Source organism: Arvicola amphibius, chromosome 1 (genome assembly GCF_903992535.2).
Source record: "Arvicola amphibius chromosome 1, mArvAmp1.2, whole genome shotgun sequence".
In the NCBI taxonomy this organism is placed as follows: Eukaryota; Metazoa; Chordata; class Mammalia; order Rodentia; family Cricetidae; genus Arvicola; species Arvicola amphibius.
This window is the reverse complement of record NC_052047.1, coordinates 1,443,929-1,470,789: the sequence shown is the minus strand read 5'-3', so window position 1 is coordinate 1,470,789 and position 26,861 is coordinate 1,443,929. Positions and strand designations below refer to the sequence as shown.

At 43.5% G+C, this 26,861-nt stretch overlaps 1 protein-coding gene and 1 long non-coding RNA gene across 3 annotated transcripts; one reads left to right on the top strand and one right to left on the bottom strand.

Annotated features, from left to right (window-relative positions):
• Ephx4 (epoxide hydrolase 4) lies at positions 1-25,746 on the top strand. Of its 2 annotated transcripts, none has more exons than XM_038323302.1 (7): positions 1-272; positions 2,464-2,549; positions 8,316-8,350; positions 11,769-11,897; positions 15,271-15,374; positions 22,738-22,886; positions 25,193-25,746. In XM_038323302.1, the coding sequence occupies exons 1-7, from the start codon at positions 48-50 to the stop codon at positions 25,443-25,445; spliced, it is 981 nt and encodes a 326-aa protein (XP_038179230.1). In that variant the 5' UTR covers positions 1-47; the 3' UTR covers positions 25,446-25,746. The 2 variants fall into 2 exon arrangements, with proteins under 2 accessions (XP_038179230.1, XP_038179222.1); XM_038323294.1 differs by having other exon boundaries at positions 8,316-8,473.
• LOC119810019 lies at positions 40-1,490 on the bottom strand. The gene is made up of 3 exons (XR_005284706.1): positions 1,276-1,490; positions 849-1,118; positions 40-752 (listed from the first exon to the last, which is right to left on the bottom strand). It is a non-coding gene; the product is annotated as an uncharacterized LOC119810019 (long non-coding RNA).
• Positions 25,747-26,861: the final 1,115 nt, after the last annotated feature.

Genomic DNA, 26,861 nt, shown 5'->3' with positions numbered 1-26,861 from the left:
GCAGGCGCGGGAGGGACGCCGCAGCTCGGCTCCCACAAGGCCGCCCCATGGCCCCGCCGCGCCCGGCTCGCCTGGTGCCCGCGCTGCGCGCCCTGCTCTACTGGTCCCTGGTGTATGGCTACTGCGGGCTGTGCGCCTCCGTCCACCTGCTCAAACTTTTGTGGAGCATCGGAAAGGCACCGGCGCAGACCTTCCGCCGGACGGCCCGGGCACACCCGCCCGCGTGCCTCAGCGACCCCTCCCTGGGCACCCACTGCTACGTGCGGATCAAGGTGAAGGCCGGCGCGCGCCTGGAGCGCGGGGAGGGAGAGTGACGCGGGCGAGGGCCGTGGGAGCCGCGGGCTCCAAGGGCGCTGGGCTGATTCTTCCCAAATGCTTCCCGGTAGCACCGGGACGCTACCGGGAGGACCCCATGGGAGGCAGGGGGGACAGGGCTGGGGGTTGTACAGGGGCTCAGTTTATGTCTGTCCGCTTTCTCCTCATCGCGTGTGGGGGGTGTTGGCGGAGGGGAGACTATTTCTATGTGGAATTTCTCTAACCGGATCCTCCTCCTGCCGAAGCAACTCAGAAAATTCTACCCCCCTTTCCTACTGCAAAGAGAAGCCGTCTCCTGTCACCCTCTCTGCCTTTTAGGGCTCGGATCAGCTGCAGAACAACGCTCCTGGCGATGTCCTGCTGTCTTAGGCTTGTCCAGATTTTGAGATGGAGCGAACGGACAGTTCTTTGGAAAGTCATTTCTGATTTCAGATGACCTAGGCAGAAACAGAAAAGAAATGGTGTGTGTTTGTGAGCAAGGCCGATGTGAGCACCCGGGGACTAGAGGAATGGAATAAAAAGTAGGTGTCCACCTTTCCTTAGTAAAGCTTCCTTCGCTCTGCTTTGAAAACCGTACAGCAGATTGTCGTTGCCAGTACTTGTCCCAACTTCGGTCACAGCCCACAGACGATCTATTTCCCGACGCCGGGTGGTGGAATGAAATCGTCCCTGTGACACACGCTGCACTCTGACTCACGAGCCTCCAAAGGCAGCATACGAGGAGATATTTATGTTACTGAGTCCTGACTTTCTGTCAGCAGCTAAATTCCCCAGCAACTGGGTTCCAGAAAGGCAGGAGAAGCCTGAAACAGATGAAAGAATCAAGTGCTGTCACGTTTGAAAAAAAAAAAAAACAAAAACAAAACAAAAAAGAAACAAGCAAAAACAGAAAAATGAACCCGACCAACGGACTTAGAACTTAGTATAATTCATTATTATAATTATCGACCTGGCAAATACCTAGTACAGCAAAATAGTGATTAAATCCAGTCCGACGGCCAGAACATTTCATTCTTCAAGATTCAACCACCACTAAAACATTTTTAAAGAAATAACAGCAAAATCGCATGTGTTAACTTCTGACTTATGGAGAAAACGCCATCCTGAGTTCCTCGGACTGCCTTTCTTTTCCCCTAGAAGCAGAACCAAGAAATAGACACAATGGTAATTCTAGTCAGCTAGTCACTACATTCCTCTCTACCTCTGTTTATTTATTTAGCAGTGCTGGGGATCAGCCCAGAGCCTTGGTTATGCCAGGCAAATGCTCTGCCGCTGAGCTACAGCCCCAACCTTCCCAGATGACTTGCCTGACTTGTTTGGACCTCATTTGCGGGAGGGGATTGCGGTACTGGGAATCTCAGATCTTGAAAAAAGCAAGTGTTCTACCGCTGCACCTGGGCCTCCTTTTTTAAATATGCAAACGACAGAGTTGAATGAAATGACCAGCCAGACTCTTTCTCGTCCAAAGTCCAGGATCCGTGCTCAACTTTTGACTTCTACTATCGTTCATACTTTCACGGATTTTGCTTTTTTTTCTTTCTTCTCTGTTTTACTGTTCCTTGGTGTTTGCTGCTCTTGTTCCCATTCCCTTCCTTTTCCTTGGGCTAGTTTATCTCCCACGTGCTCAGTGAAGTCTCGGCACTTGATATATCCCACTGTTAGAAGCACACAGGGGAGGAACAGGCAGGGAGGGGACCATATATGAAGCACTCAAGATAAAGTGTGGGAAGGAAATACCTAAAAATAAGAGAAGGGGTGTGAATTACATAACTTCTGACGGGCGAGCTAAGCAGAGTACACGAGATAGTCTTAGCAAAATTGAAATTCAGATCAGAATTATTTACATATCCTGCAGGGGATGAAATGTGACACCTCACTAAGACGAAAGCTACACTGTGACGTTGCCGCAGAAGCTCAAAATACATACATTGGCCTCAAAAAACATACACATAATAAAGGAGAGGGGTATTCTAAGGGAATACCCCAGAAGGTGAATTGGTCCGTTTATCCTATTGATAACTCTTAAATTGATATTTATTTCTTAATGCTAAAATAATTCAAGAGAGAATGTTTTCGGCCTAATGGAAATTCTAAATGTCTTAGTTTGATGATGCTTGTTACCACCGTCTGCCTACTTCCCACTTTCAGGATTCGGGACTGAGATTTCACTACGTTGCTGCTGGAGAAAGGGGCAGACCCCTCATGCTGCTGCTTCACGGATTTCCGGAATTCTGGTAAAGTTGCCAACTACCTTCTCTTCCTTCACACTAACAATCAGCATCCTGGCTTGGTTCCCTTGGTGATGCTGGAAGCTGGTGTGAAGTGCCATGTATTGAGTCAGCCCAGGATAGAAGGTAGAAAGGCAAGACAGCAACAGAGGGTGAATTTGTGCTTAACCCCACGAGGTCAGGACTGCTCACGCCATAATCACGTCTAAAGTCCTACTCTTGACACTTTACAACAGGGTTAAATGTCATCATGAGTTTTGCAGGGGCAAACAGTCTAACTGTAGAACTTACCACAGATGACTTTCTTGTAAGGACAGATCATTTCCCAGGGTGGTGAGTGACTCCTGAAGTCCCTGAAGCCACGGCAATTGTTTCCCTCCTAATATAAAAGCATAAATACATATGACCATCATAATTATTTCAAGACAGCATCTTGTTGTGTAGCCCAGGCTAGCCTTAAACTCAAACCCCTTCTCGTCCAGCCTCCAGCTGTCATGCTTCCTTTCGGGTGTGCATGCCACCCCAGCTGTCTCTCCTCTGAAGATTAAAAAAGTCTTCCAATGTTTTAATTTTCTGAAATTTCAAGTTATAAAACAGTTTCTGCAGAGTAGCTACTCTGGATAAAATAAAATACAGCCCAGGTGAAGGAAGGAGGATTGGCAGGAAGCCCAAGGCTTTGTTGAGAAAGCATGACCATAGGAACATATGAATGTAGGCTCTATTACAGATCTAAATATTTTAAAGTAGAAGAGAAAATTCCTATAGCAAAAAATTTATAGTGCTTACTATTCTAGTCTATTTGTGTGATTAGAATAAATATGTGTGTGGTTAGAATAAAATACCAGAACAGAAATTTACTTCCTACAGTTCTAAAGGCCAAGATGTTCAAGATTAAGTCCTTGGGAGATTCAGTGTCTGTTAAGAGCCCAGTCCCTTTTCTCAAAATGCTGCCTGGTTGCTTTGTCCTTCAAAGGGGCTGATATCATATCCTCATGCAGTAGAAGGATAGGGAGGGCCTAGCTAATTCTCTTGGTTGCTTTATTTAATATCATATATGAAGGCTCTGACTTCATGACTTAATCCCTTTTTAAAAGCCTCTCTCTTAATACTATTGGGGTTTGAAAGAAAATGGCCCCCAAAGAGAGTGGCCTTCTTGGAGGAAGTATGTCACTGTGGGGGCAGGCTTTGAGGTCTCTTTGGCTCAAGCTTCCCTCAGCATGGCTGTCAGCTGACTTCCTGCTGCCTACAAGCCAAGCTGTAGCACACTCTCAGCTCTGCATGCCTCCCTGCTCCCCACCATGATGATAATGCACTAGACCTCTGAAACTGTAAGCCAGCCACCCCAATTAATGTTTTCTATTTAAGAGTTGCTGTGGTCATGGTGTCTCTTCACAGCAATGAAAACCCAAACTAAGACAACTGTCATTTTGGCAAGTTGTTTCAGTATATGAATTCAGGGGTATTTACACTGGCGATATCAGTGATGGAGGTGGATATTTCCCATTCTCTAATGATCCTAAAGGACCCAAATAAAAACAGATGTAAATAACATCCAATTAAGAAAAATTAGTGTATTTAGAAGAGATAGAAGAGGCTGAGGTGAGAGGAAAGTCTTTGTTGTTATTGTTGTTGTTTTGGATTTTTTTGTTTATTTGTTTATTTGAGACAGGATTTCTCTGTGTAGCTTTGGAGCCTGCCCTAGAACTCATTCTGTAGATCAAACTGGCCTAGAACTCACAGAGATCAGCCTGTCTCTGCCTCCTGAGTGCTGGGATTAAATGTGTGTGACACTACCACCCAGCAAGAAAGTCCTTTTTTCTGGCAGAGAGATATGACCTCCAGATGGCTCATGAACTAAATAGGTTAGGGAGTGTATAAAAAAAAAGATGTTTTCTGGGTTGACTCAAAAGTAGAATATTGGTTCACATTTGAAAAGCCAAAATCTCTCTCTTACTAGTCCCATGGTGTCTGGAATTCTTCATTTTGTTTAGAGCCTTAAAGATACTGTGTCCTGATTTTAAAGCAACTCTGAGAGTTTATCTGGAGGTTTTGCCAGGCATGCACAGCTTCCTACATACCATTGACCAGAGAAAGGCCCTGCTCTATCAGGGAAGTTTGTCCTCTTCCACCCGCCATGAAGCTTCAGAAGACTCCACGTGGAGTGGCGAGGAAGGGCTCAGGTGTCCCACCCAGGCAGACAGATCAGCCACATCGACACTGGTGATAAACAGGGTGACAGAGTGTCGCAGCCAGATTGCTTTTGCAGCCTTAAATGCGTCTTGCTCGAGGAATATTACCTTTAGACAATTTAATCATTATTTTATGGATGAAAGGGAGACTATGGACCTATCTATCCACAGTCTACCCATCGCCCAATTTCTATAGTGCAAGAGGCCTGAGAAGATCTCTACCCACTCAGGGTTTAGTTCAATGGATAAACATGGAATTGTCTTCCTTTCCACCATGTGGAAACAACCTAATTAAGAAGGAGAAAAACACCCAGTGCAACTGAGACATGTATAGGGAATTGCATCACAGAACACATGACATGACCACTTACTATTGTACATTATTCTGAAGCATGAATCAAATTTGCCCAGAGTGGCAAAGGCAGGGAGTTCACAGGAATGTCCTGGTTGGTTTTTGTTGTCAGCTTAAAGAGGGAACCTCAAGTGAAGAATTGTTAAGAACAAATCGGCTTGTGGCATGTCTATGAGAGATTTTCTTAATTGCTAATTGAGGTAGGAGATCCCAGCTCATTATGGGCGGTACCATAGCTAGGCGAATGAGCCTGAACTAGATAAGAAAGCTAGCTGGTTACAAGAGAGGGAGGAGTCTTCTTCCAAGGTTCCTGCTTCAGTTCCTGCACCAGCTTCCCTTGGTGATGAACTGTTACCAGGACTGTAAAGTGAAATAGAGCATTTCCTCCTCAAATTGCTTATGGTCAGAATGTTTTTATCACCATCACAGAAAAGCAAAATAGAACAAGGAACCAAGATATCACTTATAATATTTTTGCAGAGGTGTTGTGAGGATAGAATCAAAATGTGTAAAACCCTTCACGTGGCCCCAGTCAATACTCAAAATCTGTTCATTTGGGGACTGGGAAGATGGCTCAGTGGGTGAAGCACTTATTGCTCAAGTATGGGGGTCCAACATCCTCTCTGGTCTCTGCAGATACTCAATCACACACACACATACACACAAAAGTAAAGAAAATAAAAAGAAACCCTTACAATAGTTTCTAACACCTAGCGTACCATACAGCCTAATGTACTATCTATACTTAACATTGTTACCTGAGACTGGTGAGCAGTGACAGTATTTAATGTTTACTGTTACACGGGGACACAAAACATCAGGACCCTGCATCTGCTTTCTTAAATGCACAGGAAGCATTAGCGAAGATAACACATCTGTGGGGACTTTAGCTAAATCAGCCCAAACTGGGGCTGTTTGACAGAAAATGGTATTTCTCTCCCTCTGCCTCAATCTGCATCTCTTTTTAAAATGTTTTTGAGCTGACCCAGGCAATTTCTGCGAGTTGCCTCCATCTGCAGCTGCCTGGGATGCTGCCATCCCTCCCATGCAGAGGCGAGTGTGCATGCCTCGTCCTGATCTCAGCACAGCGGTGGCGGCCTCAGCCTCCATGGAAAGGACAGAAAGGGTGCACCACACTCAAAGTGTCTGGCATGGAAAATCAGGACCCTGAGGGTTTTTTTTTTTTAACAGAAGAAGCAAGGGAAGAGACTCTCTTGTTGTTTGTTTCCTTTGTGATTGTCTAGAGGTGTCAGCAAAGCTAAGCATGGTGGCACATGCCTATGATTCCAGCGTGGACAGGCCAAGACAAAGGAGCCTGAGGCCAGCTGGGTCTACACAGTGCTAGTGCCAGGCCTGATTTCTAATAAGTTCCCATTCAGGAAACCAATAACAAAACCTCTCTCTCTCTCTCTCTCTCTCTCTCTCTCTCTCTCTCTCTCTCTCTCTCTCTCTCACACACACACACACACACACACACACAAATGTTTTTTTAAGATAAAAAGTATGAAAATACTTTTGTTTCAGTATCATAAGGGTTGTAGCCTTTGCAACGTGTGACAGAGGGATTACGTTTGCTTTGTTTATACGAACAACAATGCCATCTGTCACTACAGGGATTTCAGTTTTCGTTTGTGGCCGAAATGTGAGTCAAATTTGTTACTATTTATGAATTCCAGGAAAAAAAAGATGTTTAAATTATTCTTTAGAGGCTGGTAAGAGGCTTAGTAGGTAAGGTGCTTGCTGTGTGAACATGACAGCCTGCGCCCAAGCCCCAGGACCCATGTAAAAGCCAGGCACCACACACAGGATGCCAGCGTGGAGGCAGACACAGGCAGGTCTCTGGTTCACTGGCTGTCCAGTTTAGCCTGATCTGCAATGATCAAGCCAGTGAGAGACCCTATCTCAAAACAATCCAAGGTGGAGTCTGCAAAGATGGCTCATCAGTTAAGCCATTGCTGCTCTTGTAGAGGACCTGAGTTCAGTTTCCTGCAACCACATCAAAGAGTTTATAGCTACCTGTAACTCCGGCTCTAAGGGGACCTGAGACTCTTCTGGACTCCACAGACACCTGTGGTCATATGCATATACCCTTCTACACAAGCACACACACACACACACATGTACATATCTATACATTCATGCATTTCCAACTATAACCATATAAGCATGCACATACACACAAACATTATTTTTCTGAAACTTGTTAGCATGTTGACATTTCCCGAGCTCTCAGAATTGACTGGAATGCTGTTTCGTCCTTACACATTCATAGCAATAGTTTCATTTTTCAAAATAAATTTTAGTTAATTTACAATATTACTAGGTGTCACTGTGACAAATATATATTATCATATTTGGTCATGTCTGTCCAGTTAAACTCCTTTGCACATCATCAAGTCTTCCCTTGTTCCCCTCCTTTCTCTAAACAATCCTGACTTCATGTCATATATATAATATATTGCTCATATATAGACATGATATAGAGAGAGGGGAGGGGAGGGAGAGAAAAAAGAAAACATGCAATATTTGCTTTTCTGAGAATGACTTGTTTTGCTTAGCATGATGTATCCAGTTCTATCATTTTCTCGAAAACAGGACAATTTCATTCCTCTTTATGTGTAAATAAGGCTAATATGCCCTTGAGTAGATACACCACGTTTCTGCATCCATTCATTTGTTGGTGAGCATGTGGGCTGATTTCATAACTTAGCTATCACAAAAGGTGATCTGATAAACATGGGTTAGGCAGCTGAGACAGGGTATCATTATGATGACCAATCAAAACAGTTTTGACACATAGTATTATTATAATGACCAATCAGAATGGTTTTGAGACAGGGTGTCACTATGTTGACCAATCAGAATGATTTTTGAGACAGGGAGTCATTATGATGACCAATCAGAACAGTTTTGAGACAGGTATCATTATTCTGACCAATCAAAATGGTTTTGAGACAAAGTGTCATTGTGCTGACCAATCAGAATTCCTGCATTAGCACCTCTCTCAATGCTCTGATAATGTTGCTCTTACTATTAGTCAACATTTATTTATTTTGTGCATGTTCATGTATATGACATGGCACATGCATGGAGGGGAGAGGAGAAGTTGTGGGAATGGGTTTCTCTTCCTACCATGTTCGTTCTCAGGGTCCAGCTCAGGGAGTCAGTCAGTCTTTACGCACCGAGCTGTCTCCCCAGGTCCACATTCATAACGTTTCTTTTCTTCCTCAGGTATTCTTGGCGCCATCAATTGAGAGAATTTAAAAGTGAGTACAGAGTTGTTGCACTGGATTTGAGAGGATATGGAGAGTCAGATGCACCTACTCATCAAGAAAGTTATAAACTGGACTGCCTAATTGCAGACATAAAGGACATTTTAGACTCTTTAGGTAGGTTAGCCTTTTGAATATTCCTTATGTGTGCATATGTGTTTCTGTGTCTGTGTGGGTATATGCACACATGTGTATGTAGGTACCTGCAGAGTCCAGAAGAAGACGCTGGAGTCTTTGGAAGTCACAGGTGTCTGTGAGCCTGCCCCAGGCACTGGGATCCACATTCTAGCCTTCTGATGGAGCAATAAGCACCCCAACCCTAAGTCATCTCTCTAGTCCCAATTTAGCTTTTTTTTAAAAAAAGAAATCATCAATTATTTTTAAGAGATCTATTTATTATTTCTATTTTTGTGTTTATAAGTGTTTTTGCTTACATGTATGTACGTACACCATGTGCATGCCTGGTTCCCACAGAAGCCAGAAGAGGGCACCAGATCCCCTGGAACTGAGATTAGGGTGGTTGTGAGCTGTTCTGGGTGCTGGGAACAGAACCTGGGCCTTCTGCAGGAACAGCAGGTGCTCCTCATTCCCCACCCATCTCCATAGTATCATCATTAACTCTTTCAGTACTTCATAAACTGTGAATTGACCACGTATTTTCTCAGGAGGATGTTTTATATCTAGTTAACATGTTATCAATGTCCTGGCCACATAATTCTGAGTATGCAGCACACACTTTGTGTGAGGAACTTAAATTCCTGTACCCTGAGCATTCCGCTAAGAATGACTTTCAGAACCTGCATTTAAAAACAGACCTTGCTTATGGCTACAGCTATTGTTCAGTGATAGGCTGCCTGGTTAGTGTGCCCAAGGTGCTGGGTTCCATCCCTGGAATATTAAGAATAGTGAACCATAACCAACAGACAAACTTTTCCTCTCTTTTTCAGGGAGAATAAGGGAAGGGTAATCCCATTTGACTGGGACAAAAATAGATAAAGACATATTGTTTATCATTTAAAGAAAATTACACTCAGAAAGTTTCTTTCTTCAGAGCATTACATAAATATTCATTATAAGATGCAGAGGCACTTACATGGTCTCTCTTGTATCTATCAACTACAGCAATACCGTGTGAGAACCCCTGCCCCAAACTCTGGGAAAGACAACCATGCCATGTATTTCTATGATCAGGGTTCTACAGGCATCTACAGCCTGGGTGTAGGTTCACACAGGACCAGTTGGCTTCTCTGTATGAGTTGAGCTGTGCGCAAGCCAAGGAGATAGGAACAGATGGGGTCTTCTGGTGACAGCAGAGCTGGTAAGAGGCTGAGCCCAGCCACGTGGTGCAGCTCAAGTTTTGGCTGACAGCCCACAAGGCAAAGCAAGTCTGAACCAAAGGTCAAGTCATACAGCTACCAAAGGACCAAAGCCAGTCACATGGCCAAGCCTAGCATCAAAGGGGCACACAGTGTATTTCTTGTACAATAACCATCCAATCTACAAACTTCACTTTGACTAAAACAAAGTGCTGCCGTTCATGTGTTTGCTTACGTTTCTACTGAGAGGGACACATGGTTGTGGAAGCCAGACAACACCTAAGACTCAGTTCCCCATCATCCCCTTACACCACGTGGGTTCTGGGGGCCAAACCCCGGTCCTCAGGCTTGGCAGCAAGTGCCCTTCTCTGCTGAGCCATCTGGTTGGCCCAGCCCTTAGTGTGTTAAAATAACATGGGGGGGGGAGGAACATCACTATATCAAGACGGTAAGAGTATCATAATATAATTAAAGTATAGATCCAGTCAGCAATTCTAGAGGGATGGGTGGATGGAACCTGAGTGCCATCAGCAGTGGGTTTGTTGTTATTTAGTTTAGTTTTTGTTTTTTTCTGAATCTGACATAATAACACAGATTCTGGCATTGATTTCAATTATATATGCCTCATTCAGATTTGCCAATAATTCAGTTAGAATAGGCCTAAATTGGTGATCACAGAATCCTATAGCCAAACCGATAATAGAACAAAAAGACTCGTGTGTGTGTGTGTGTGTGTGTGTGCGTTGGGGGGGTGATGTTTGCAAGTGTGCGTGCATATGTGTGTGTTACTTAAGTCATAGTGAGAAGTGCCAGAAAGGAATTACAGACGAGTCTTATCCATATGCGCAAAGGAAATCCTGTAGGGATCTCTCCTAATCAATATCCTAAACCTAATTCACATCATCATTATGATTACCTTGAACGAAACTTACACATTCATGTGTCGCTTAATGACAGGATATGTTCTGAGGAATGCACCATCAAGCGAGTCTGTTGTTATGCCGATAGCACAGTGTGCTTACACAAGACCACTGGCATCCGTCAATCCTTGAATGTGGCCTCTGTACAATCAAGATGATTAGCAAGCAAGAGAGTTGTATGACATTCTTGCTGGCAAACCACAACATACTGTTTTATAGTAAATGGTTTTTATTAGAGGAAGGACACTCTAAAATAGCAATAAAAAGAGTAGTATATTAATAATATAAACCATGCGCTGGATCACTAAGACAGCTAACATTCAAACTCTACCCTAATAATCTTACTTATGACCTACTTACGGGCAGTCTCTACCACCGCTTCTAGACACAGGTCTATAAAACCAAAACTCAACTATTTCAGATTTTTTAAGAATATTTTTACTTATTTCCCCTCTAACTCCCCCTCTCCCGGCCCCTCACATTTCCTCCTTTTACATCTTCTCCGTTAATTCTATTTTTTTTAAAACGCACTAAGTCAAATTAGCACTGACGTCTGCACAGTGTGGGGCCCAGCGCCAGAAGCACGGGCAACCCTAACAGCGGTCACAGCCAGTCCTGCTTCAGCGCCCTTGGTTGCCAATACCTCAGGAGGGGTAGAGCCCCGTGAGCCACTCTTCATTCTACAGTAAGTTGGCTGGCCGGACTGTGCGCAGGCGCAGCGGCTGCCTCATCGCGTCTAGAAGACGGCTTCGCCCGGTGCCGTTCTCCATCCTCCCACATCAGTCTTTCACTCCCTCTCCCTTGCTGCTTCCTGGGCTGTGGTGCGGATGGCTTGACATAAAAGTCCCACTTGGAACACTCAACAGTCACCTATTCTCAGCACTGGGACCGGCATCTAATGTACAAACAAGTTTTAGAATTACTGGGCTCAGTAGCTCCTTATTTTTTTTTTTCTTGAGACAGTATGTTATATAACCCAGGCTGGCCTTGGACTCCGCTTCTGGTATCCAAACATACTGGAATTATAAGTGTGAGCACACGCACGCACACACTTTTTAAAGTGTATAACTTGTAGGGGATATTAGGTGAGATGGTGGTAAGAATGATGTCAGGAATGTAACTCTTAGGCGAGATAACGATGTCACCATGATGTTAGCATGCTTTTCTTGGTCACAGGGTATAGCAAGTGTGTCCTGGTTGGCCATGACTGGGGAGGCATGATCGCATGGCTCATTGCCATCTGCTACCCTGAGATGATAATGAAGCTGATTGTCATTAACTTCCCACACCCGAGCGTATTTACAGGTGAGTTCAAACTTTATTAAACCACCTAGTTCCCTATCACCACTGACGTTTAGGATTAGAAACAGCAAAATTTGGCTAGTGTAATCTTTTAATGGTTGAGTGAAGCCTGGGCATGGTGGTTCATGTCTGTAATCTCAGCCCTTGGAAGTCTGAGGCAGGAGGACAGAGAGTTCAAGGCCAGCTTGAGCTACACAGTGAGACTGTGCCTCAAAGATAGGTAACAAATAAATCAATCGCTAGACAAATAAATAAAGTGAACCAACTAAGCCGAGATGGCACATGATACATGATGGCAGATACCTTATTTATTTGCTTGATTTTTCAGACAGGCCTTACATTGTAGCCCAGGCTGACCTAGGCTTTCAATACTCCTGCCTCATGCTCCCAAGTGCTGGGATTAGGGGCATTTACCATCAAGTTCAGCTCTGACCTCGCGCGCGTGTTTTGTGTGTATGCGTGTGTGTGCGTGTGCACGTGTGTGTGTGTGCGTGTGATTGTGCATGGGGGGGGGGGAATCAAGCCCAGGTCTCTACAATTGCTAGTGAGGCACTCTATCACTGAACTACAAGGTCAGCCTAATACTTTGCTTTTAAACTTTCCTGAAAAAAAATGTAAAAAAAAAAAATAGCTTCTTATTTTCTTGTATAATTTCCTTGTTTTTTGGACACCATTTCACTTAACTTGGAGAGGACTAAGGGAGGAAATGTTGCCAGTGCTTTGAAAGTCACACATCCTGGCAAAAAGAAATTCTCTTTTCTGAGCTGTTGAACGCAAATCTATTTCTAATTCTCAACGGTTTGACATCGTGACCTCAGGACTTCTTTATTCTCTTAAAATTATTAAAGACCTCGGGGAGACTCTGTTTACCTGTTATATCTATAAGTGGTTACTACTTAGGAACTTAAAACTGGGATATTTAAAATATATTTATACATCCACTTGATTTAAAGGTTTATTGCAGGTTCACATAAACACCGCAATTTGATGAGAACTGAGTAGACTACACAAAAGGACTAATACACTAAACAAGAATTAGTGCAAAGAATGTTGTTTCAAATTTCACAAATCTTTTAATTCGGGCATAACAGAAGACAGCCGGGCTCTCTTCTCTGCGTCTGCCTCCAGTCTGTTGCGATATGTCCCTAGAGCAGCGAGAGAGAAGAAATCTGGGCGCACACAAATTTGCCAGCACCCCAGTCTTCTTTTACTGGCTCGTGTCCACTCCCACTCCCAAATTCATGGCTTTGTTAATTTCTTTATTTAAATTTTTCATTTTACATATCAACCCTAGTTCCCTCTGCCCCCCCCCCATTCTCTTACCTCCCACTTCTTCCCATCTACCCATCCACTCCTCAGAGGGGGTAAGGCCTCCCTTGGGGAGTCAAGGAAGTCGGGCACAACAAGCTGAGGCAGAACCAAGGACCCCCCCCCCACACACACACACACAGACTTGTATCAAGGCTGAGCAAGAAAGACAAATATATGTACTCACTCATAAGTGGATTTGAGGGTGTGGGTGGGGATCTTGTTCTAAACATAAGTTTTATCGTGTTTAATAGGAAATATCATATTTGATGTTTCTTACAACCCCACCAAGCATTTGCAGACAATATGCCTGGATTTGTTTTCCAGTTGAACTGGTCAGTTAATCAGTTAAATTGATTTCTCTTGATTTAAGTGAAAAAAGTTCCACTGATGAAGTCACAAAAGAAGGTAGCATAGCAGTAGTACAGTTACCCTCAAACGTTGTTCCTAAGACTTCCAGACATGCGAGTACAGTTACAAAATGAGAAATAAAACCACACCTCCGTAGCAAGGAGAAGGAGCTCAGTACCAGGTCAGGCAAACACTTCCCAAGCCTGTGGTTAGAGCCTCCTGCGGTTAGACTCTTCAGTGTCTTGCCAAGTGCTTACCTTGCCACGCCTACCGAATCAGGCTCCTCCTCCCCATTCATCTCCTGAACACCAGCCACGCCTTCTTTCTGCTTCTCCAGGTGTCAACCCCAGGACACTTTAGACTGTTCCTGGATGCCCTGGCTAGACTTTTGCAAAGCTGGCTCCCTCTCACCACGGAACACGACGCCCACCTGCCACAGGCCACGTTGAGAGCCTTCTCTGGCCACGTCCCTTGATTTCCCCACCCTCTCCCACTATCACTCTTGTTACCTTGTCCTGTCTTCCTTATGCTGTGCGTGGCTGGGGTTTGAGCCCAGAGTCGTGTGCACGTTAGACAAAGCACTCTGCTAATTATTAGCAAGGGCACAGAGAAACCACCAGACTGGACCACTCCGAGGACAAAAAGAAAGGTTTATTGGGGACCAAACTTTCAAGGCTATCTCTGGGGTGTGTGTGTGTGGTGGGGTGGACAGAGAGAAGAAAAAATGTCACAAAAGCAAGCAGGCGTTATATGACGGTGTGTGTTGGCAGGTGGTCTTTGAACTGATTTGGGCTGTTTGGATTGACCAGGAACTAGATGCCCTAGCCCAGGGTAGTTGATCTTTGGGGGTAGATTAAGAGAAGTTCCTGGTAAACAGACACCTGATTTCAGTCTTTTATTTTGTTTTATTTTTCAAGGCTGGGTTTCTCAGAAGCTGTGGAGCCTGTCCTGGAACTCACTCTGTAGGCCAGGCTGGCCTTGAACTCATAGAGGTCTGCCTGCCTCTGGAGTTGGCTCAGCCTTTAAAGGCAAGGCTCACAACCAAAAATATAACAATCTTCTCTTTACCCAATAACAATCCTTCTGTTTACTAAGACAAAGTCCTTCTGTGTAGGACATTGTCACCAGCACTGCCATTTTGAGGGGCACACTTTGGGCCTCACACCACTGCACCACTGACCGTGGCGCGATTTTAAGATGTTTTCTCTGCAGAAGGCCATCTCTTGGGAGCCTTTTCTGTTTGTTCCCTGATGAACCCCTGACTTACCGTTGATTCAAAAACTGTCATTGAATGAGTAATTTTCTAGATACATGAATAAAGGTGCAGGAAATGATCCGGTTCCTATTGAAGGTCAGAGATAAAGACTTCAGTCTGAATCTGTCTAGAAGAAGACTCCTTTAAATAATGGGATACTGCATTACCATGGATCCCTAAGCAAATTGTTAGGTGTGGGATCTTGACCTCAGAGGTCAAGCAGACTAATCCCGCTCCCTGCTGAGTGAAAGCTTCTTAGGGTGGAACTTCCTTTTTGTTTAAGGTGCTATACATTTTCTAAACACTGGAAATACCAACCAAAATAAAAGAACAAGGGTGTACGGGAAAACCGTGCTTTCTTTAATGGGATTGCCTAAAAAGTGAAATTGGTGTAAGACGTTCCCTCAATAGTAACTAATTTACAGCACCCGGGCGATGTCTAACACAGCACTTTAATTTCAGACTACATACTGCGGCACCCCGCCCAGCTGCTCAGATCTAGCTTTTATTACTTCTTCCAAATACCATGGTTCCCAGAATTTATGTTCTCAATTAATGATTTCAAGGTAAGTCAAACAAATACTTTATTATTATCATTATCGTTTTTGACAAATATTTTAATGAAAATTCATCTTTAAGAATGAAAAATGAAATTAAAATGTTAATTATTAGATGTCTTAGCTACTTACTGTTCTATTGCCAAGAAGGGACACCATGACCAAGACAGCAATGAATTGGGGGTTCTTTTAGTTTCAGAGATTCAGTCCATTATCATCATGGCAGAGAGCATTGTGGTAGATAGGCAGGCAGGCATGGTGCCAGAGCGTAGCTGAGAGCTCATATCTGCTCCATAAGTTGCAGGAAGAGAAAGAGAGATGGGCCTGGTAGGGGCTTTGAGACCCACCTCATAGAGATAACCTACTCCAACAATAACAAGGCCTTAGCTCCTAATCCTTCCAAAATCAGACCCGCCAACTGGGGACCAAGATTCCAACATATGAGTCTATGGGACCATTCTCGGTTAAACCACACAGTAGGTTTAAGGACTTTCTCTCAGGCTTCCTTATCTCTAGATCTCTATTGTTGTGTTTGGATGTGCGGCTGTCAACTGTACAGGGTCTTCTATGGCTCCTGTCTAGGAGTCCTCACCTGCTTGTTTTCTCCACCAGTTAAAGAATGAAAAGGTGGGGAAAAAATCTTGAACAAGAGGAGTATCAGCAGAGAAATCTCAAACACAGCAAACAAGAGCAGAGAGAACCAGCAGCTGAAGGAAGGCATTTATTAGGCATGAGGAAACACACAGTAAAACGATGATGGGGAAACCAAGAATTCAATCTCTTCTTTTAAGTCTCTGAAAGGTCTTCCTCCCGATTTAGGCTTGGTCAGTCTGAAGAAGAAAGACAGGATGCTAATTGGCCCACAATGGTTGTATAAGAGTGTGCTAATCTGGCCATGAACTTATGGAGACAGTCCATCAGCAGGGGCCCTGCAGCCAAGAAAAGTCCTCGAGGCCTTTGTTTTAAGGCCAGGCTGTTGGGGCCCAAGACCCCAGGCCTGTAAGCTAAAAAGCTTACAAGAGTTGTTTTTCAAATTAAGACATGGTTTCAAAATCTTAAAACAGAGCTTTCATATCTAAAAAAACATCTTGCGGTTCTCTACGTCTCGCCTGGCTGTCTGTGCCAATCTCCCCCGGGTGGTATTTCAGATAACTTCCCCTTTGGCCTAGGGCTCAGTAGTTCTCCATTCTCCTCCGACCTTACCCCTCCCTACCAGAACTACCCTATAAGAAATGTAACCCTGCTTGCAATAAACGGAACCTTGACGCATCTCAGACTGACTCTGTCTTTTTTACGCGCTTGGTTCCCTTTCCCTTTCCACCCCATTATTCCTAGGTGATGCCTCCTCGAGACCCATAAATTACCTGGCCTGCTGGATGGGTCACCAGGCTTTTGTATCCAGTCGGGAAGATGAAGGAGAAGCTGATTATATTTTTGTTACCAGCATGGCCCTCCCTCTGTAAGCCTTTTAGGGAATCTGCTCAAGTCCCAGCCCTAGTCCTTCATTACAGGTGGGCATCTCTCCACCTCTGACGGAGAAGAAGGCACTGTGAGTTCACGAGAGAGAGCTTGACAGCAGCAGAAATGGAAGCCCCGGAAAGAAAGGAACCGCCCCCCCCACACACACACAGCAATACTGGATATTGCTCCCAGGAGTTAGTGGACCATATACTCAGGTGTCTTAGGAGCTTGTGGAATGCTTCTCTGATGTCTCAGACAGTGTTAGCTGTTGGGGAAATTTTTGTAAAGCAATAATAGTATGACTGGAGATAATCCCATGTATAACTTCCACAAGTGAGGGAACTTTGCTGAGGTTGCGTGAGGTTCTGGAGAATGAACCCAATTACCTCAAAGCTTTGAAAATGCTAACTACTGAAATGTACCCCAGCCAATAAGGGCCTTTAAAAATACACAACTCTGATACCACTATCAAACCTAGCCAAACGAATAGCAACCCCTCAATACTGTGTAATATATGTTCAAATTTTCTTAAAGATTCCACTTGTCTTGATATACTTCATTTGTCTGAACCAAATAAGGGCCACAGATATTGTATTTAGTTGTTATGTTGATTTGTTTGCTTTTCTTCCCTCGTCTCTTCCCTCCCCTCTGCTTCCCCCTCCCTTCTTCCTTTTATTTTTTAAGAGATTTATTATATTTCCCAAGCTGTTTTTAAATTTTGGGGCTCAAGAAATCTTCGTCCTCTTTGGTAGCTGGGACAACAGGGTCTGACCAACATATCCAGCGGCTATGACTTTTAAAATTATTTCAAGTTCCTTGTTTCTTTGCTTTTCTCTTAATGGGGATGGTGGCACACATCTGTAATCGAAGCACTCGGGAGGCAAAGGCTGAGGGAGGAGCGTGGGGGGCAGAGGGTGGCGGGCAGAGGGCGGCAGAGGGCAGAGGCAGTTAAGTACCACAAATCTGAGTCCTGCCTGGTCCACAGAGTGAGTGCCGGTCCGGTCAGACCCTATCTTAAAAAACAAACAAGCAAACTTGAAGTTGAAGCAATTAGGGTGTTCTCCCTGAGGGAGGATGCATCCTTGGGATTTCCTAGCTGCTTCGATGTGCTGTTCCACTTGACCCTATAGCCCTGGTTTTTCCTATTTTATAGACGCTGGCTGATCTAGAGGCTTAGTTATATTGGGTTTTAATTTGATAAAGATTTTCAAAAGGCAGTACTATACATTCCCTCGTGCATGCTCTCAGCGAAACCTGTTACGTTTGGTTGTCTCCGGTTTACTTACACTGCGCCCTGAGCCATTAGCCCAGTCCAGTCACGACTTCCTGGCACGCTCCCAAATTTACGTTGCTACTGATTATGTAGTTTTATTATTCCAGTACAGTATGCAAAATGATAATTTTCTAATTCTGTCATTCTTTCTGCTTTTATCAACTGGAACTTTTCACATCTTTTGGTGATTTTTAAATAAAAAATAACAGGATGGATGTCCCATGCAATGAGTATACATTTGACATGCCAATAGCTACGAGTCACTATTGTTTGGGCTCCATATTATTCCATAGGAGCCAAGTGGGCATCCCTGAATCTTGGTTCCCATGTCTCTGTTATATAATCACTTAAAATGATGATAGTTCATATTTAACTTAGGAACCTGTTACTTCCTGTCCCAGTATGGAATCATCCGTCTACCTAAGAAACTGTTATTCCATCTAGTGGGGAGTGGTATTTCAGACCACAGTTTGGATGTCAAGGTGATCGTTTTATGGGGCTTCTGTAAGCAGAGATTGCTTGTTCATTTCCTAGCCGCTCAGACTCGAATAATCACACAGAAACTATATTAACTGCAACACTGTTTGGCCAACCACTCAGGCATATTTCTAACTAACTCTTTTATCTTAAATTAACCCATTTCTATTATTCTGGCATCTTTCTCCTTTGGCAGCTGCATGGCGTCTCCTTGACTCTGTCCACTCTCACTCTCTCCATTCAGATTTCCCACCTGGCTTTACTCTGCTAAGCTATTGGCCCGAACAGCATTATTCATCAACCAATAAAAGCAATGCATATACAGAAGACTTCCCACTTCAGGTTTCTAGATACGTTTATCAGACAGAATTTGTTTATAGTGTTTAGAAAGAAGAAATGACTCATGAAATCTTGCTTGTATTTCTAAAGCAAACTCGACAGGATTTTAATTAACTTCTCTGATACTATATAAAACATTTGTATTGTTCCTTGTTAAGGCTTAGACAAAGCACATTCAGAGCAGTCTTGCTTGTCTGTCTGTCCATCTACCCTGCTCCCTCCCTCTCTCATAGGCAACCATTTAATTTATTTATTTATTTTTGTAAACTATAACCTAGCCTATAATGCACACATTTCTATGTAAACAGTTGTAAATGTTAATGCTGTGAATCATCCAGAAAGGAGATCAAGAAAGAATAAGGCCACTTGCAAAGAGGATATAAGTTAACTGTTCTTCTAATTTCAACTAAGCTTTGGGGTTTTTGAGATAACTTAATTACAGAATTTCCCCCTTCCTTCCTCACTCCACTCCCTCTGTATGCCTCTCCCCACTCCTTGAAATGCTTGGTCTCCTTTTTAACTACCATGTATGTACATACGTCTATCTTGCTGACTATACCTATTCATTCCATATAACGTTATTGTATGTGTGTTTTTGGAGCTTACCATTTGGTGCTGGACAACCATTGGTGTGCTCTTTTCTAGGGAAGAACCATTCCTCTCACTCCCAGCTCTCCTCAGTTGTCTGGAGCTCTTTGAGTAGGGTGAGGTCTTTGTGGGCTTTTCCCTTACCAGCTGGCACAGCCATTGGTGTCATCCTTGTTCAGCTCGTGTTAAAGCAGTCACATTGGTGAGACATTGTGTGTAGCTTCTGTGTTACTAGAAAACACAACCTCACAGCAAACTCCCTGACCCTCCGGCTCTTACAGTCTTTCTGCCTCCTCTTTGACAATGTTCCCTGAGCCTTGGATGTGGACATATTTTGTAGATGTATCCCCTGGGACTGGGCTCCATAACTCTGCATTTTGGTTGGTTGTGATGTTCTGAAGTGGCCTCCCGCTGCTGCAGAGAGAAGTTTCCTTGATGAAGCATGAAGACTGTATATGCTTATCTGTGGGTGTAAGGATGAACATTGATGCATTGCTGTTAGAGATTATGCTGGTTTAGTAAATTAGAGGTTGTAGATAGAGCCTCCTTCAAAAACCATGACTTCACTAGCTTAACTGAATAGTTAACTAGGTTTCCAGTACCAGTCATGGGATCCCTCTTGTTGAACAGGTCTTAAGTCCGATTAGAGAGCAGCTGGTTACCACCAAGGTGTGTGTGTGCCATCATTGCACCCTTCATGTCCTTAATGTGGTCCCTACATGCCACAGCTGGGTAGAACTGCTGGCACTTCCCTCCTTTGGACATCTGCGTGGTGCCTGCTGGGACCATGAAAGCTACTTCTCAGGGAGGGAGAATTCAGTTCAGTTCAGGCCCAGGGGTCTCTGTGCCATGTTTCTGAAGTATATGGTGTCTTCTGCACTAAGGATTTACCTTCCACCTTTTGGTGACAACCAAGGGCAACAGCAAAAGCCTGAGTGATTTGGGAATCTCTTAGACTAAAAAGAAGGCGTCTCATGTTTGGTATTGGGATTTTTGTGAGGTGGTCTTTGGCTCTTGGAGGAAGCACTGTCAATCAAAATCCAAATATGTGTATGTTTATATGTGTGTGTGTGTGTGTGTGTGTGTGTGTGTGTGTGTGTAAACAGGTCTATATTTACATGTGTATAATACATGGGGTCACATGTATTATAGATTTTATTGTTTAGGTAAATAGCTAATAGTATGATTCTTTGCATCTTTATTGTTAATCAGATCACCTCTAGCCTGCTATTCCCCCTCTATTGCTCCCCAACCCCCCATCCTAGCAATGGTCCTGTTTAGTTTCCTGGTTTCTTTGCTACTGTATACTCACATCTGATGATTTAGAGCTAAGAGTCTCCAGTAAGAGGTAACATTTGATGTTTGTCTTTTTGAGTCTGTGTTACCTCATTCATTGGGATTTTTTTCTAGTGCCATCAGTTCTTGTGTGTGTGTGTGTGTGTGTGTGTGTGTGTGTGTGTGTGTGTGTAGGAAAGTACATAAAAATTCAATTGATAGTGGAAGTGGAAAACCTTAGTTGAAGCTCCAGGGCTTCAGAAGGTGCATTTTAACGATACAGAAGTTCATTGAAATATATATATATATAGTTTGAGACTGGACAAGTGTTTGTTTTAGCATCTACCTTACTCTAGCCAAGCAAAGCTTTATTGAAAGTGGTTGTTTGTCTTGCACAGGGAGCAGTGGTAGACAGCGGGTCCTATGTTGTACCATTGTCTTGCACAGTGAGCGGCGGTAGACAGGGGTCCTATGTTGTACCATTGTCTTGCACAGTGAGCAATGGTAGACAGGGGTCCTATGTTGTACCATTGTCTTGCACAGTGAGCGGCGGTAGACAGGGGTCCTCTGTTGTACCATGTGCTCCATTTATTTGGTTCGGTAGACAGGGGTCCTCTGTTGTACCATGTGCTCCATTTATTTGGTTCTTCTTCTCACTCAGCAGTAGCCGAGCGATGACTCCCGGAAAACACAGACACAGCTTCCATCTTTACCTGTGGTGCTCAGAGCGCTTTGTACACTACCGTGTGACTGTACTAGAACTTATTCAACAAGTCCTCAACTGTAGGGATTGAGTTTTCCTGCTCATTTTCAAATAATGTGATCAATCACCTCATATATAATGACATCTCACATTTTTGTGAGGATGTTTTCGTGTAGAAGGATTTACATTGGAAACTGCTCCATTTTTATTATTTGTGTGTGTGGTGAATGTGAAGGTGAGAGAATGATGTGCGTTAGTCAGTTTTCTTCTACCAGGTGGGGCTGGGACTCGGACCCTGGCTGTCAGGTGTGGCAGGAAGTGCCTTTACCCGCCAGACCATCCCAGAAGCCTCTAGGACTCATTTTCAAACAAGCGCAACAGCGATTCTGTATGCTGAGATCTGTGAGTTCAGAAGTGATGGTACAGAACGGCTCCTCCTGACATGTAGCCGAGTCACTGAAGCAATTAAATAGCTTTCAGTTAGGATTTTTAAAACGAGCGTGACAAACCCGACTTGGAAACGTGATGACTCACAGTCACTTCTTTAAACTCCGCTTCATTCATTTATGAAACTGGTGGGAACTGTGGTATAAACTAAGTTGTGACATAAAGCGTGTTTCTTACTCTGGCTTGAATAACTTTGTAAGAAGGAGCTTCTTGGCCACTAAGCAGTAGTTGGAATAGTAAGGAAGGCATTTTGGTAAGTGTACTACCTGGCAGGGTCTTATTGAATGTAAATAGGCACCAAGATAGCATACTTTTCAAGAGGATGATATTCACAAAGAGATTGAAAAGTTAGAATTAAAAAACCTAAGAAAGCAGAAACGTGAAATGCATCTATAGGCAATGAAACCTTGAGATAGAGCAAAAATTAGGAGTTATCACTTCATATAAACTACCATATCCCCCCATCAACCACCATATCATCCCCCCTATTAACTACCATACCACCTCCCCCATTTTTTTGAGACAAGGCTGCATAAAAGCCAGGATGATCTTGACTCACTTGTATACAGCAAAGGTGACCTTGGCCTCTGGTCCTCTTGACTCTACTGAAATGCTGGGGTGACAAGCATGTGCTGGCTGTTGTGCTCAGTGTAAGCAGCACTAGGGATCGAGCCACGTTTCTGTGCACACTGGCCAGCTGCTCTACCAACTGAGCTACATTGTCAGCCCCAGACCCCATTAAAGGGAGAGATGCAGTTTATTATTAGACAGCTGACATTTTAAAATTCCTCTCTTTTGGCTTCAATCAGGCTTTGAAGCACCTGTTCACCAGCCAGAGCACTGGCATTGGAAGGAGAGGACGCCGGCTGACCACGGACGATCTGGAAGCCTACATTTATGTCTTTTCGCAGCCCGGGGCACTGAGCGGCCCAATTAACCATTATCGAAACATTTTCAAGTCAGTATAATTTTTCTTGTCTTAAGTAAAATAGTTCAATTTAAAGAGATAATATTTTTAATTAAATGTACTCCTTATTCCCCAGATATATCACATTCTTGTGTGTGCATGTGTGCGTGTGTGTGATAGTGCTCATACTCTACAAAGCCCATGTGGCAGGGAGAAGACAACCTGGGGGGGGGGTCAGTCTTCACCTTCTATCTCCTTGTTGGAAGCTGAGTCTTCGTTTTCCGCTACATAACCCAGACTAACTGAGCCATGAGCTTCCAAGGACTCTACATAGAAACGCTCGGATTGCAGGTGTTATTATACTTGTTGACCTGAACTCAGGGCCTCATACTTGTGTAGCCACCGCTGAGCCATCAACCCAGCCCCACACACAATATTCTGTTTCTTTCATAGAAATTGGTTTAGTTTTATTTTGTTTTCTGAGGCAGGGTTTCTCTGTGAAATAGTCCTAGCTGTCCTGGAACTCGCTTTGTAGACCAGGCTGACCTTGAACTTACAGAGATCAGCCTGCCTCTGCCTCCCGAGTGCTGGAATTACAGGTGTGTACCAACACTGCCTTGCTCATAGAAAATTTAAAAAACATGAAAAAATAGAGAATAATATAATAGATCCCCCAAGTGGCCATTGCTTTTTTTATCCATAATTCTATCCATTTATTCTTTCCTTTTGAGTAGATTCATTTTTATTATATTGTAATGCTCATGTATTAATTAACTCAGGAAACACTTTTAAGAACATTTTATGTCCTGGGCTGTGAACACTCAAGGTGCAATGTTGAGTAAAACAAGGACCCTGAGTTCCCCTGAGCTCACAAATCTTGCCCCATGTAGAGTCAGGAGAGCATGAGACTCTTAATCTCAGGGTCGTGGGTTTGAGCCCCACGTTGGGCGCCATTCTGTAGTGATGAGGCGATTAGGCCTGCTTTTCATCCCGCCCGACTCCTGCATGGCTAGCTTTACACCCAAAATAACAACACACAAATTGTATTCATTTAAACATTGCCTGGCCCATTAGCTCTAGCCTCTTCTTGGCTAATTCTCACATCTTGCTTAACCCATTTCTAATAATCTGTGTAGCACCACAAGGTGGTGGCTTACCGGGAAAGATTCAGCATGTCTGACCTGGTGGCTGGCTTCATGGCGACTGCCCCAGAGAGGAGAGGCATGGTGACTGCTTGAAGCGTCTGCCTCACTGCCTTCTTCCCAGCATCCTGTTCTGTTCACTCCACCTACCTAATTTTCTGTCCTATTAAAGGGCCAAGGCAGTCTCTTTATTAACCAATGAGAGTCCTCCATCACTGTCCTTTCCTAAACTCTCTGCGTGTTCTCACTGTGACTGCCCATTGGGAAGACCTGCACCCAGGAGAAAGACTGTCATCTCCAGGAGATAGGAAGCCCACAAAAGGCAAAGCTTACAATTTTGTTCATTTGGGTTATGTTGTTATTTTTCTTTTGTTTTCTTCATTAGAGAGTCTCACTGTGTAGCCTTGGTTGGCCCTGCACAAAATTCAGTTTTATGAAAGCTAAAGACGATTGATTTTTTTGGGTGAGTGTATGTGTGGGTTGTGTGTTCCTGAGTGCTGAAGACAGCCTGGGATGCCCCCTCAGGGCCATGCACCTTTCTTTTTGAGCTGGTTTCTTACTGCGTTGCTGGGGCTTGAAGATTAGACCAGACCAGAAAGTCAGCAGGCCCTAGAGAACTTCCTGCCCTGGCCTCTGCTGGTTATAAATGCAGCTGCCACCTTAGCTTTCACTTGATGCTGGAGATGCAGGTCAATTCTTGACTGGTAAACTTTTAGTAGATTTTATTAGATTCCTTTGAGGGTTTGTTTGTTTGGTTGCTTGGTTGGTTTTATTTTGTTTTATTCAGGGGTTTGTTAATTTGTTTTGAGATAGGGTCTCAACTTTGGCCTATGCTGCCCTGGAATTCACTGTGTAGCCCAGGTCAGCCTTGAACTTGGAGCGTTGTCCTGCCTCTTGAGTACTGAGATTGCACTCACCAACACACTCTGCATAATTTGATCAGTCTGACTGCCCAGTGTGGTGATTGATATTTTTCATTATCGCTTCCCAAGGCAGCTTTTAAAGACATTTCCCCCCAAATTACCCTGCCCCATGGAAATTCAGTATGTTTGTGTACTCTGCATATTCAGGTTTAATGAATAAAATGTGAGGTTCTTCTACCCTCCCCAGCCCATTTTTTTGCCCCGTCAGGGAGATGGTGTCTCCTATGAAGCAGGCACAGCCGCCATGCAGTGCTATGGAAGGATGTTCTCAGGTCTGTGTTTCATCTTTCAGCTGTCTGCCTCTCGAGCATCACATGGTGACGACGCCCACGCTGCTCCTGTGGGGAGAGGAAGATGCATTTATGGAGGCCGAGATGGCTGAAGTCACAAAGGTGTACGTTAGAAACTATTTCAGACTCATCATTTTGTCGGAAGGTAGCCACTGGCTTCAGCAGGACCAACCCGACATAGTGAACAGGCTGATATGGGCATTCCTGAGGGACGAGGGGAGACGAGAACGACAGTCTCCTGTGACGAGCCTATAAGGGAATCGCAAAACCTTCTAAAACTCATTCATCAATTTACGTTTTATTAGGAAAAACCACCTGTTTTAATATGCTTGATTATAAATAAACATAGTGAAACATGGTATGGAAAAAAATCTATGTAATTTTTTCACTATATCTGCACAGAGAAATGCCTGCCTTAAAATACACAGTTGTACAAAAAGGTAATCAAGGAAAATGGCTCAGGTTTGGCTTCTTGTTTTCTTTACTATATTAACATGTGGTGCCTTTTACAAACATACATGACTATGAGCTGTGCCAGGATGAAAGGCAGATCTGCAATGGCAAATGTTTTAATTCCATTGTTAAAACAATGTTTTCTTTACTGTTTTTTTTTTTGGCCAATAAAAATCCCATCATTAAATCCTGTGTATTTATAATATATAAAGGAATTTGAATGTAAACTTAGCCAGATGAGTATTTCTGAAAATGTGTCTTAAGTTTATCTATGATGAAGGATTAAACTAATTGAAACTGGCACAAGCTACATCAACCAAGTAGGAAAATATCTTTTTACACCTTCAATGCAGTAAGAAATGAATACTATTACTCCTTTATACACTAGAATCCAAGTTTTATAGGACAAGATTTTTAATTTTTATAAATCTGATGTACATCATCTAGAATAAAGGCCTACTGCACTGTAGACATGCAGATAATTTCTTAGTGAACAAATGCAGTCTCAAGACCCCAGTAGATCCCAAACTGTAGATGAACCAAACCCTATATGATAAATACCTTTCTCATCTTAATTAAACCCTCACTGTCTACTGTGTCTATACCTTTTTCAGTCTGAAGTCTGAAAATCAAATTAGCATTGATCTCTTTTTTCACTCATGGTCACAGTACATTTTTTCATCTGTCATGGAAAGCATCTACTTTTTCAATTAAAAGTAGTTCTATGGCTTTGCTTTGGCATTTTGGGGGCCATTAGTGAGTGAAGTTAGGTAACACTGGGCAAAGCACAGATCTTATTTACACAAGTGCTGCACACCAGGGCAGCTGATCTGAGAGTGGAGAGGACAGAACCACATTCGGGCAGACTATCCTGGACAGAGATGACTTACATCCCTAGAAGGCAGGAAACTTAATAGTGGGAGATTTTATCACACCACTCAGACTATTGTACAACTTAAAAGATTTAAGCATTATTTCTGTATTTTACACTTAATATTTTTAAACCCTGGTGGACCACAGACACCTGAAACCATGAATGAGGGGCAGGGATTAACTACTGCAATACCACGTTACAATCAAATACTACACCACATCAGGCACATTCAAGATGAAAGAAAGATGGTGTAATAACTCTTTCTAAGAGCCATATACAGAATGCAATTAAAGGTGAAAGAGGGGCTAAAGAGATGGCTCAGTGATTAAGAGCACTGGCTGCTT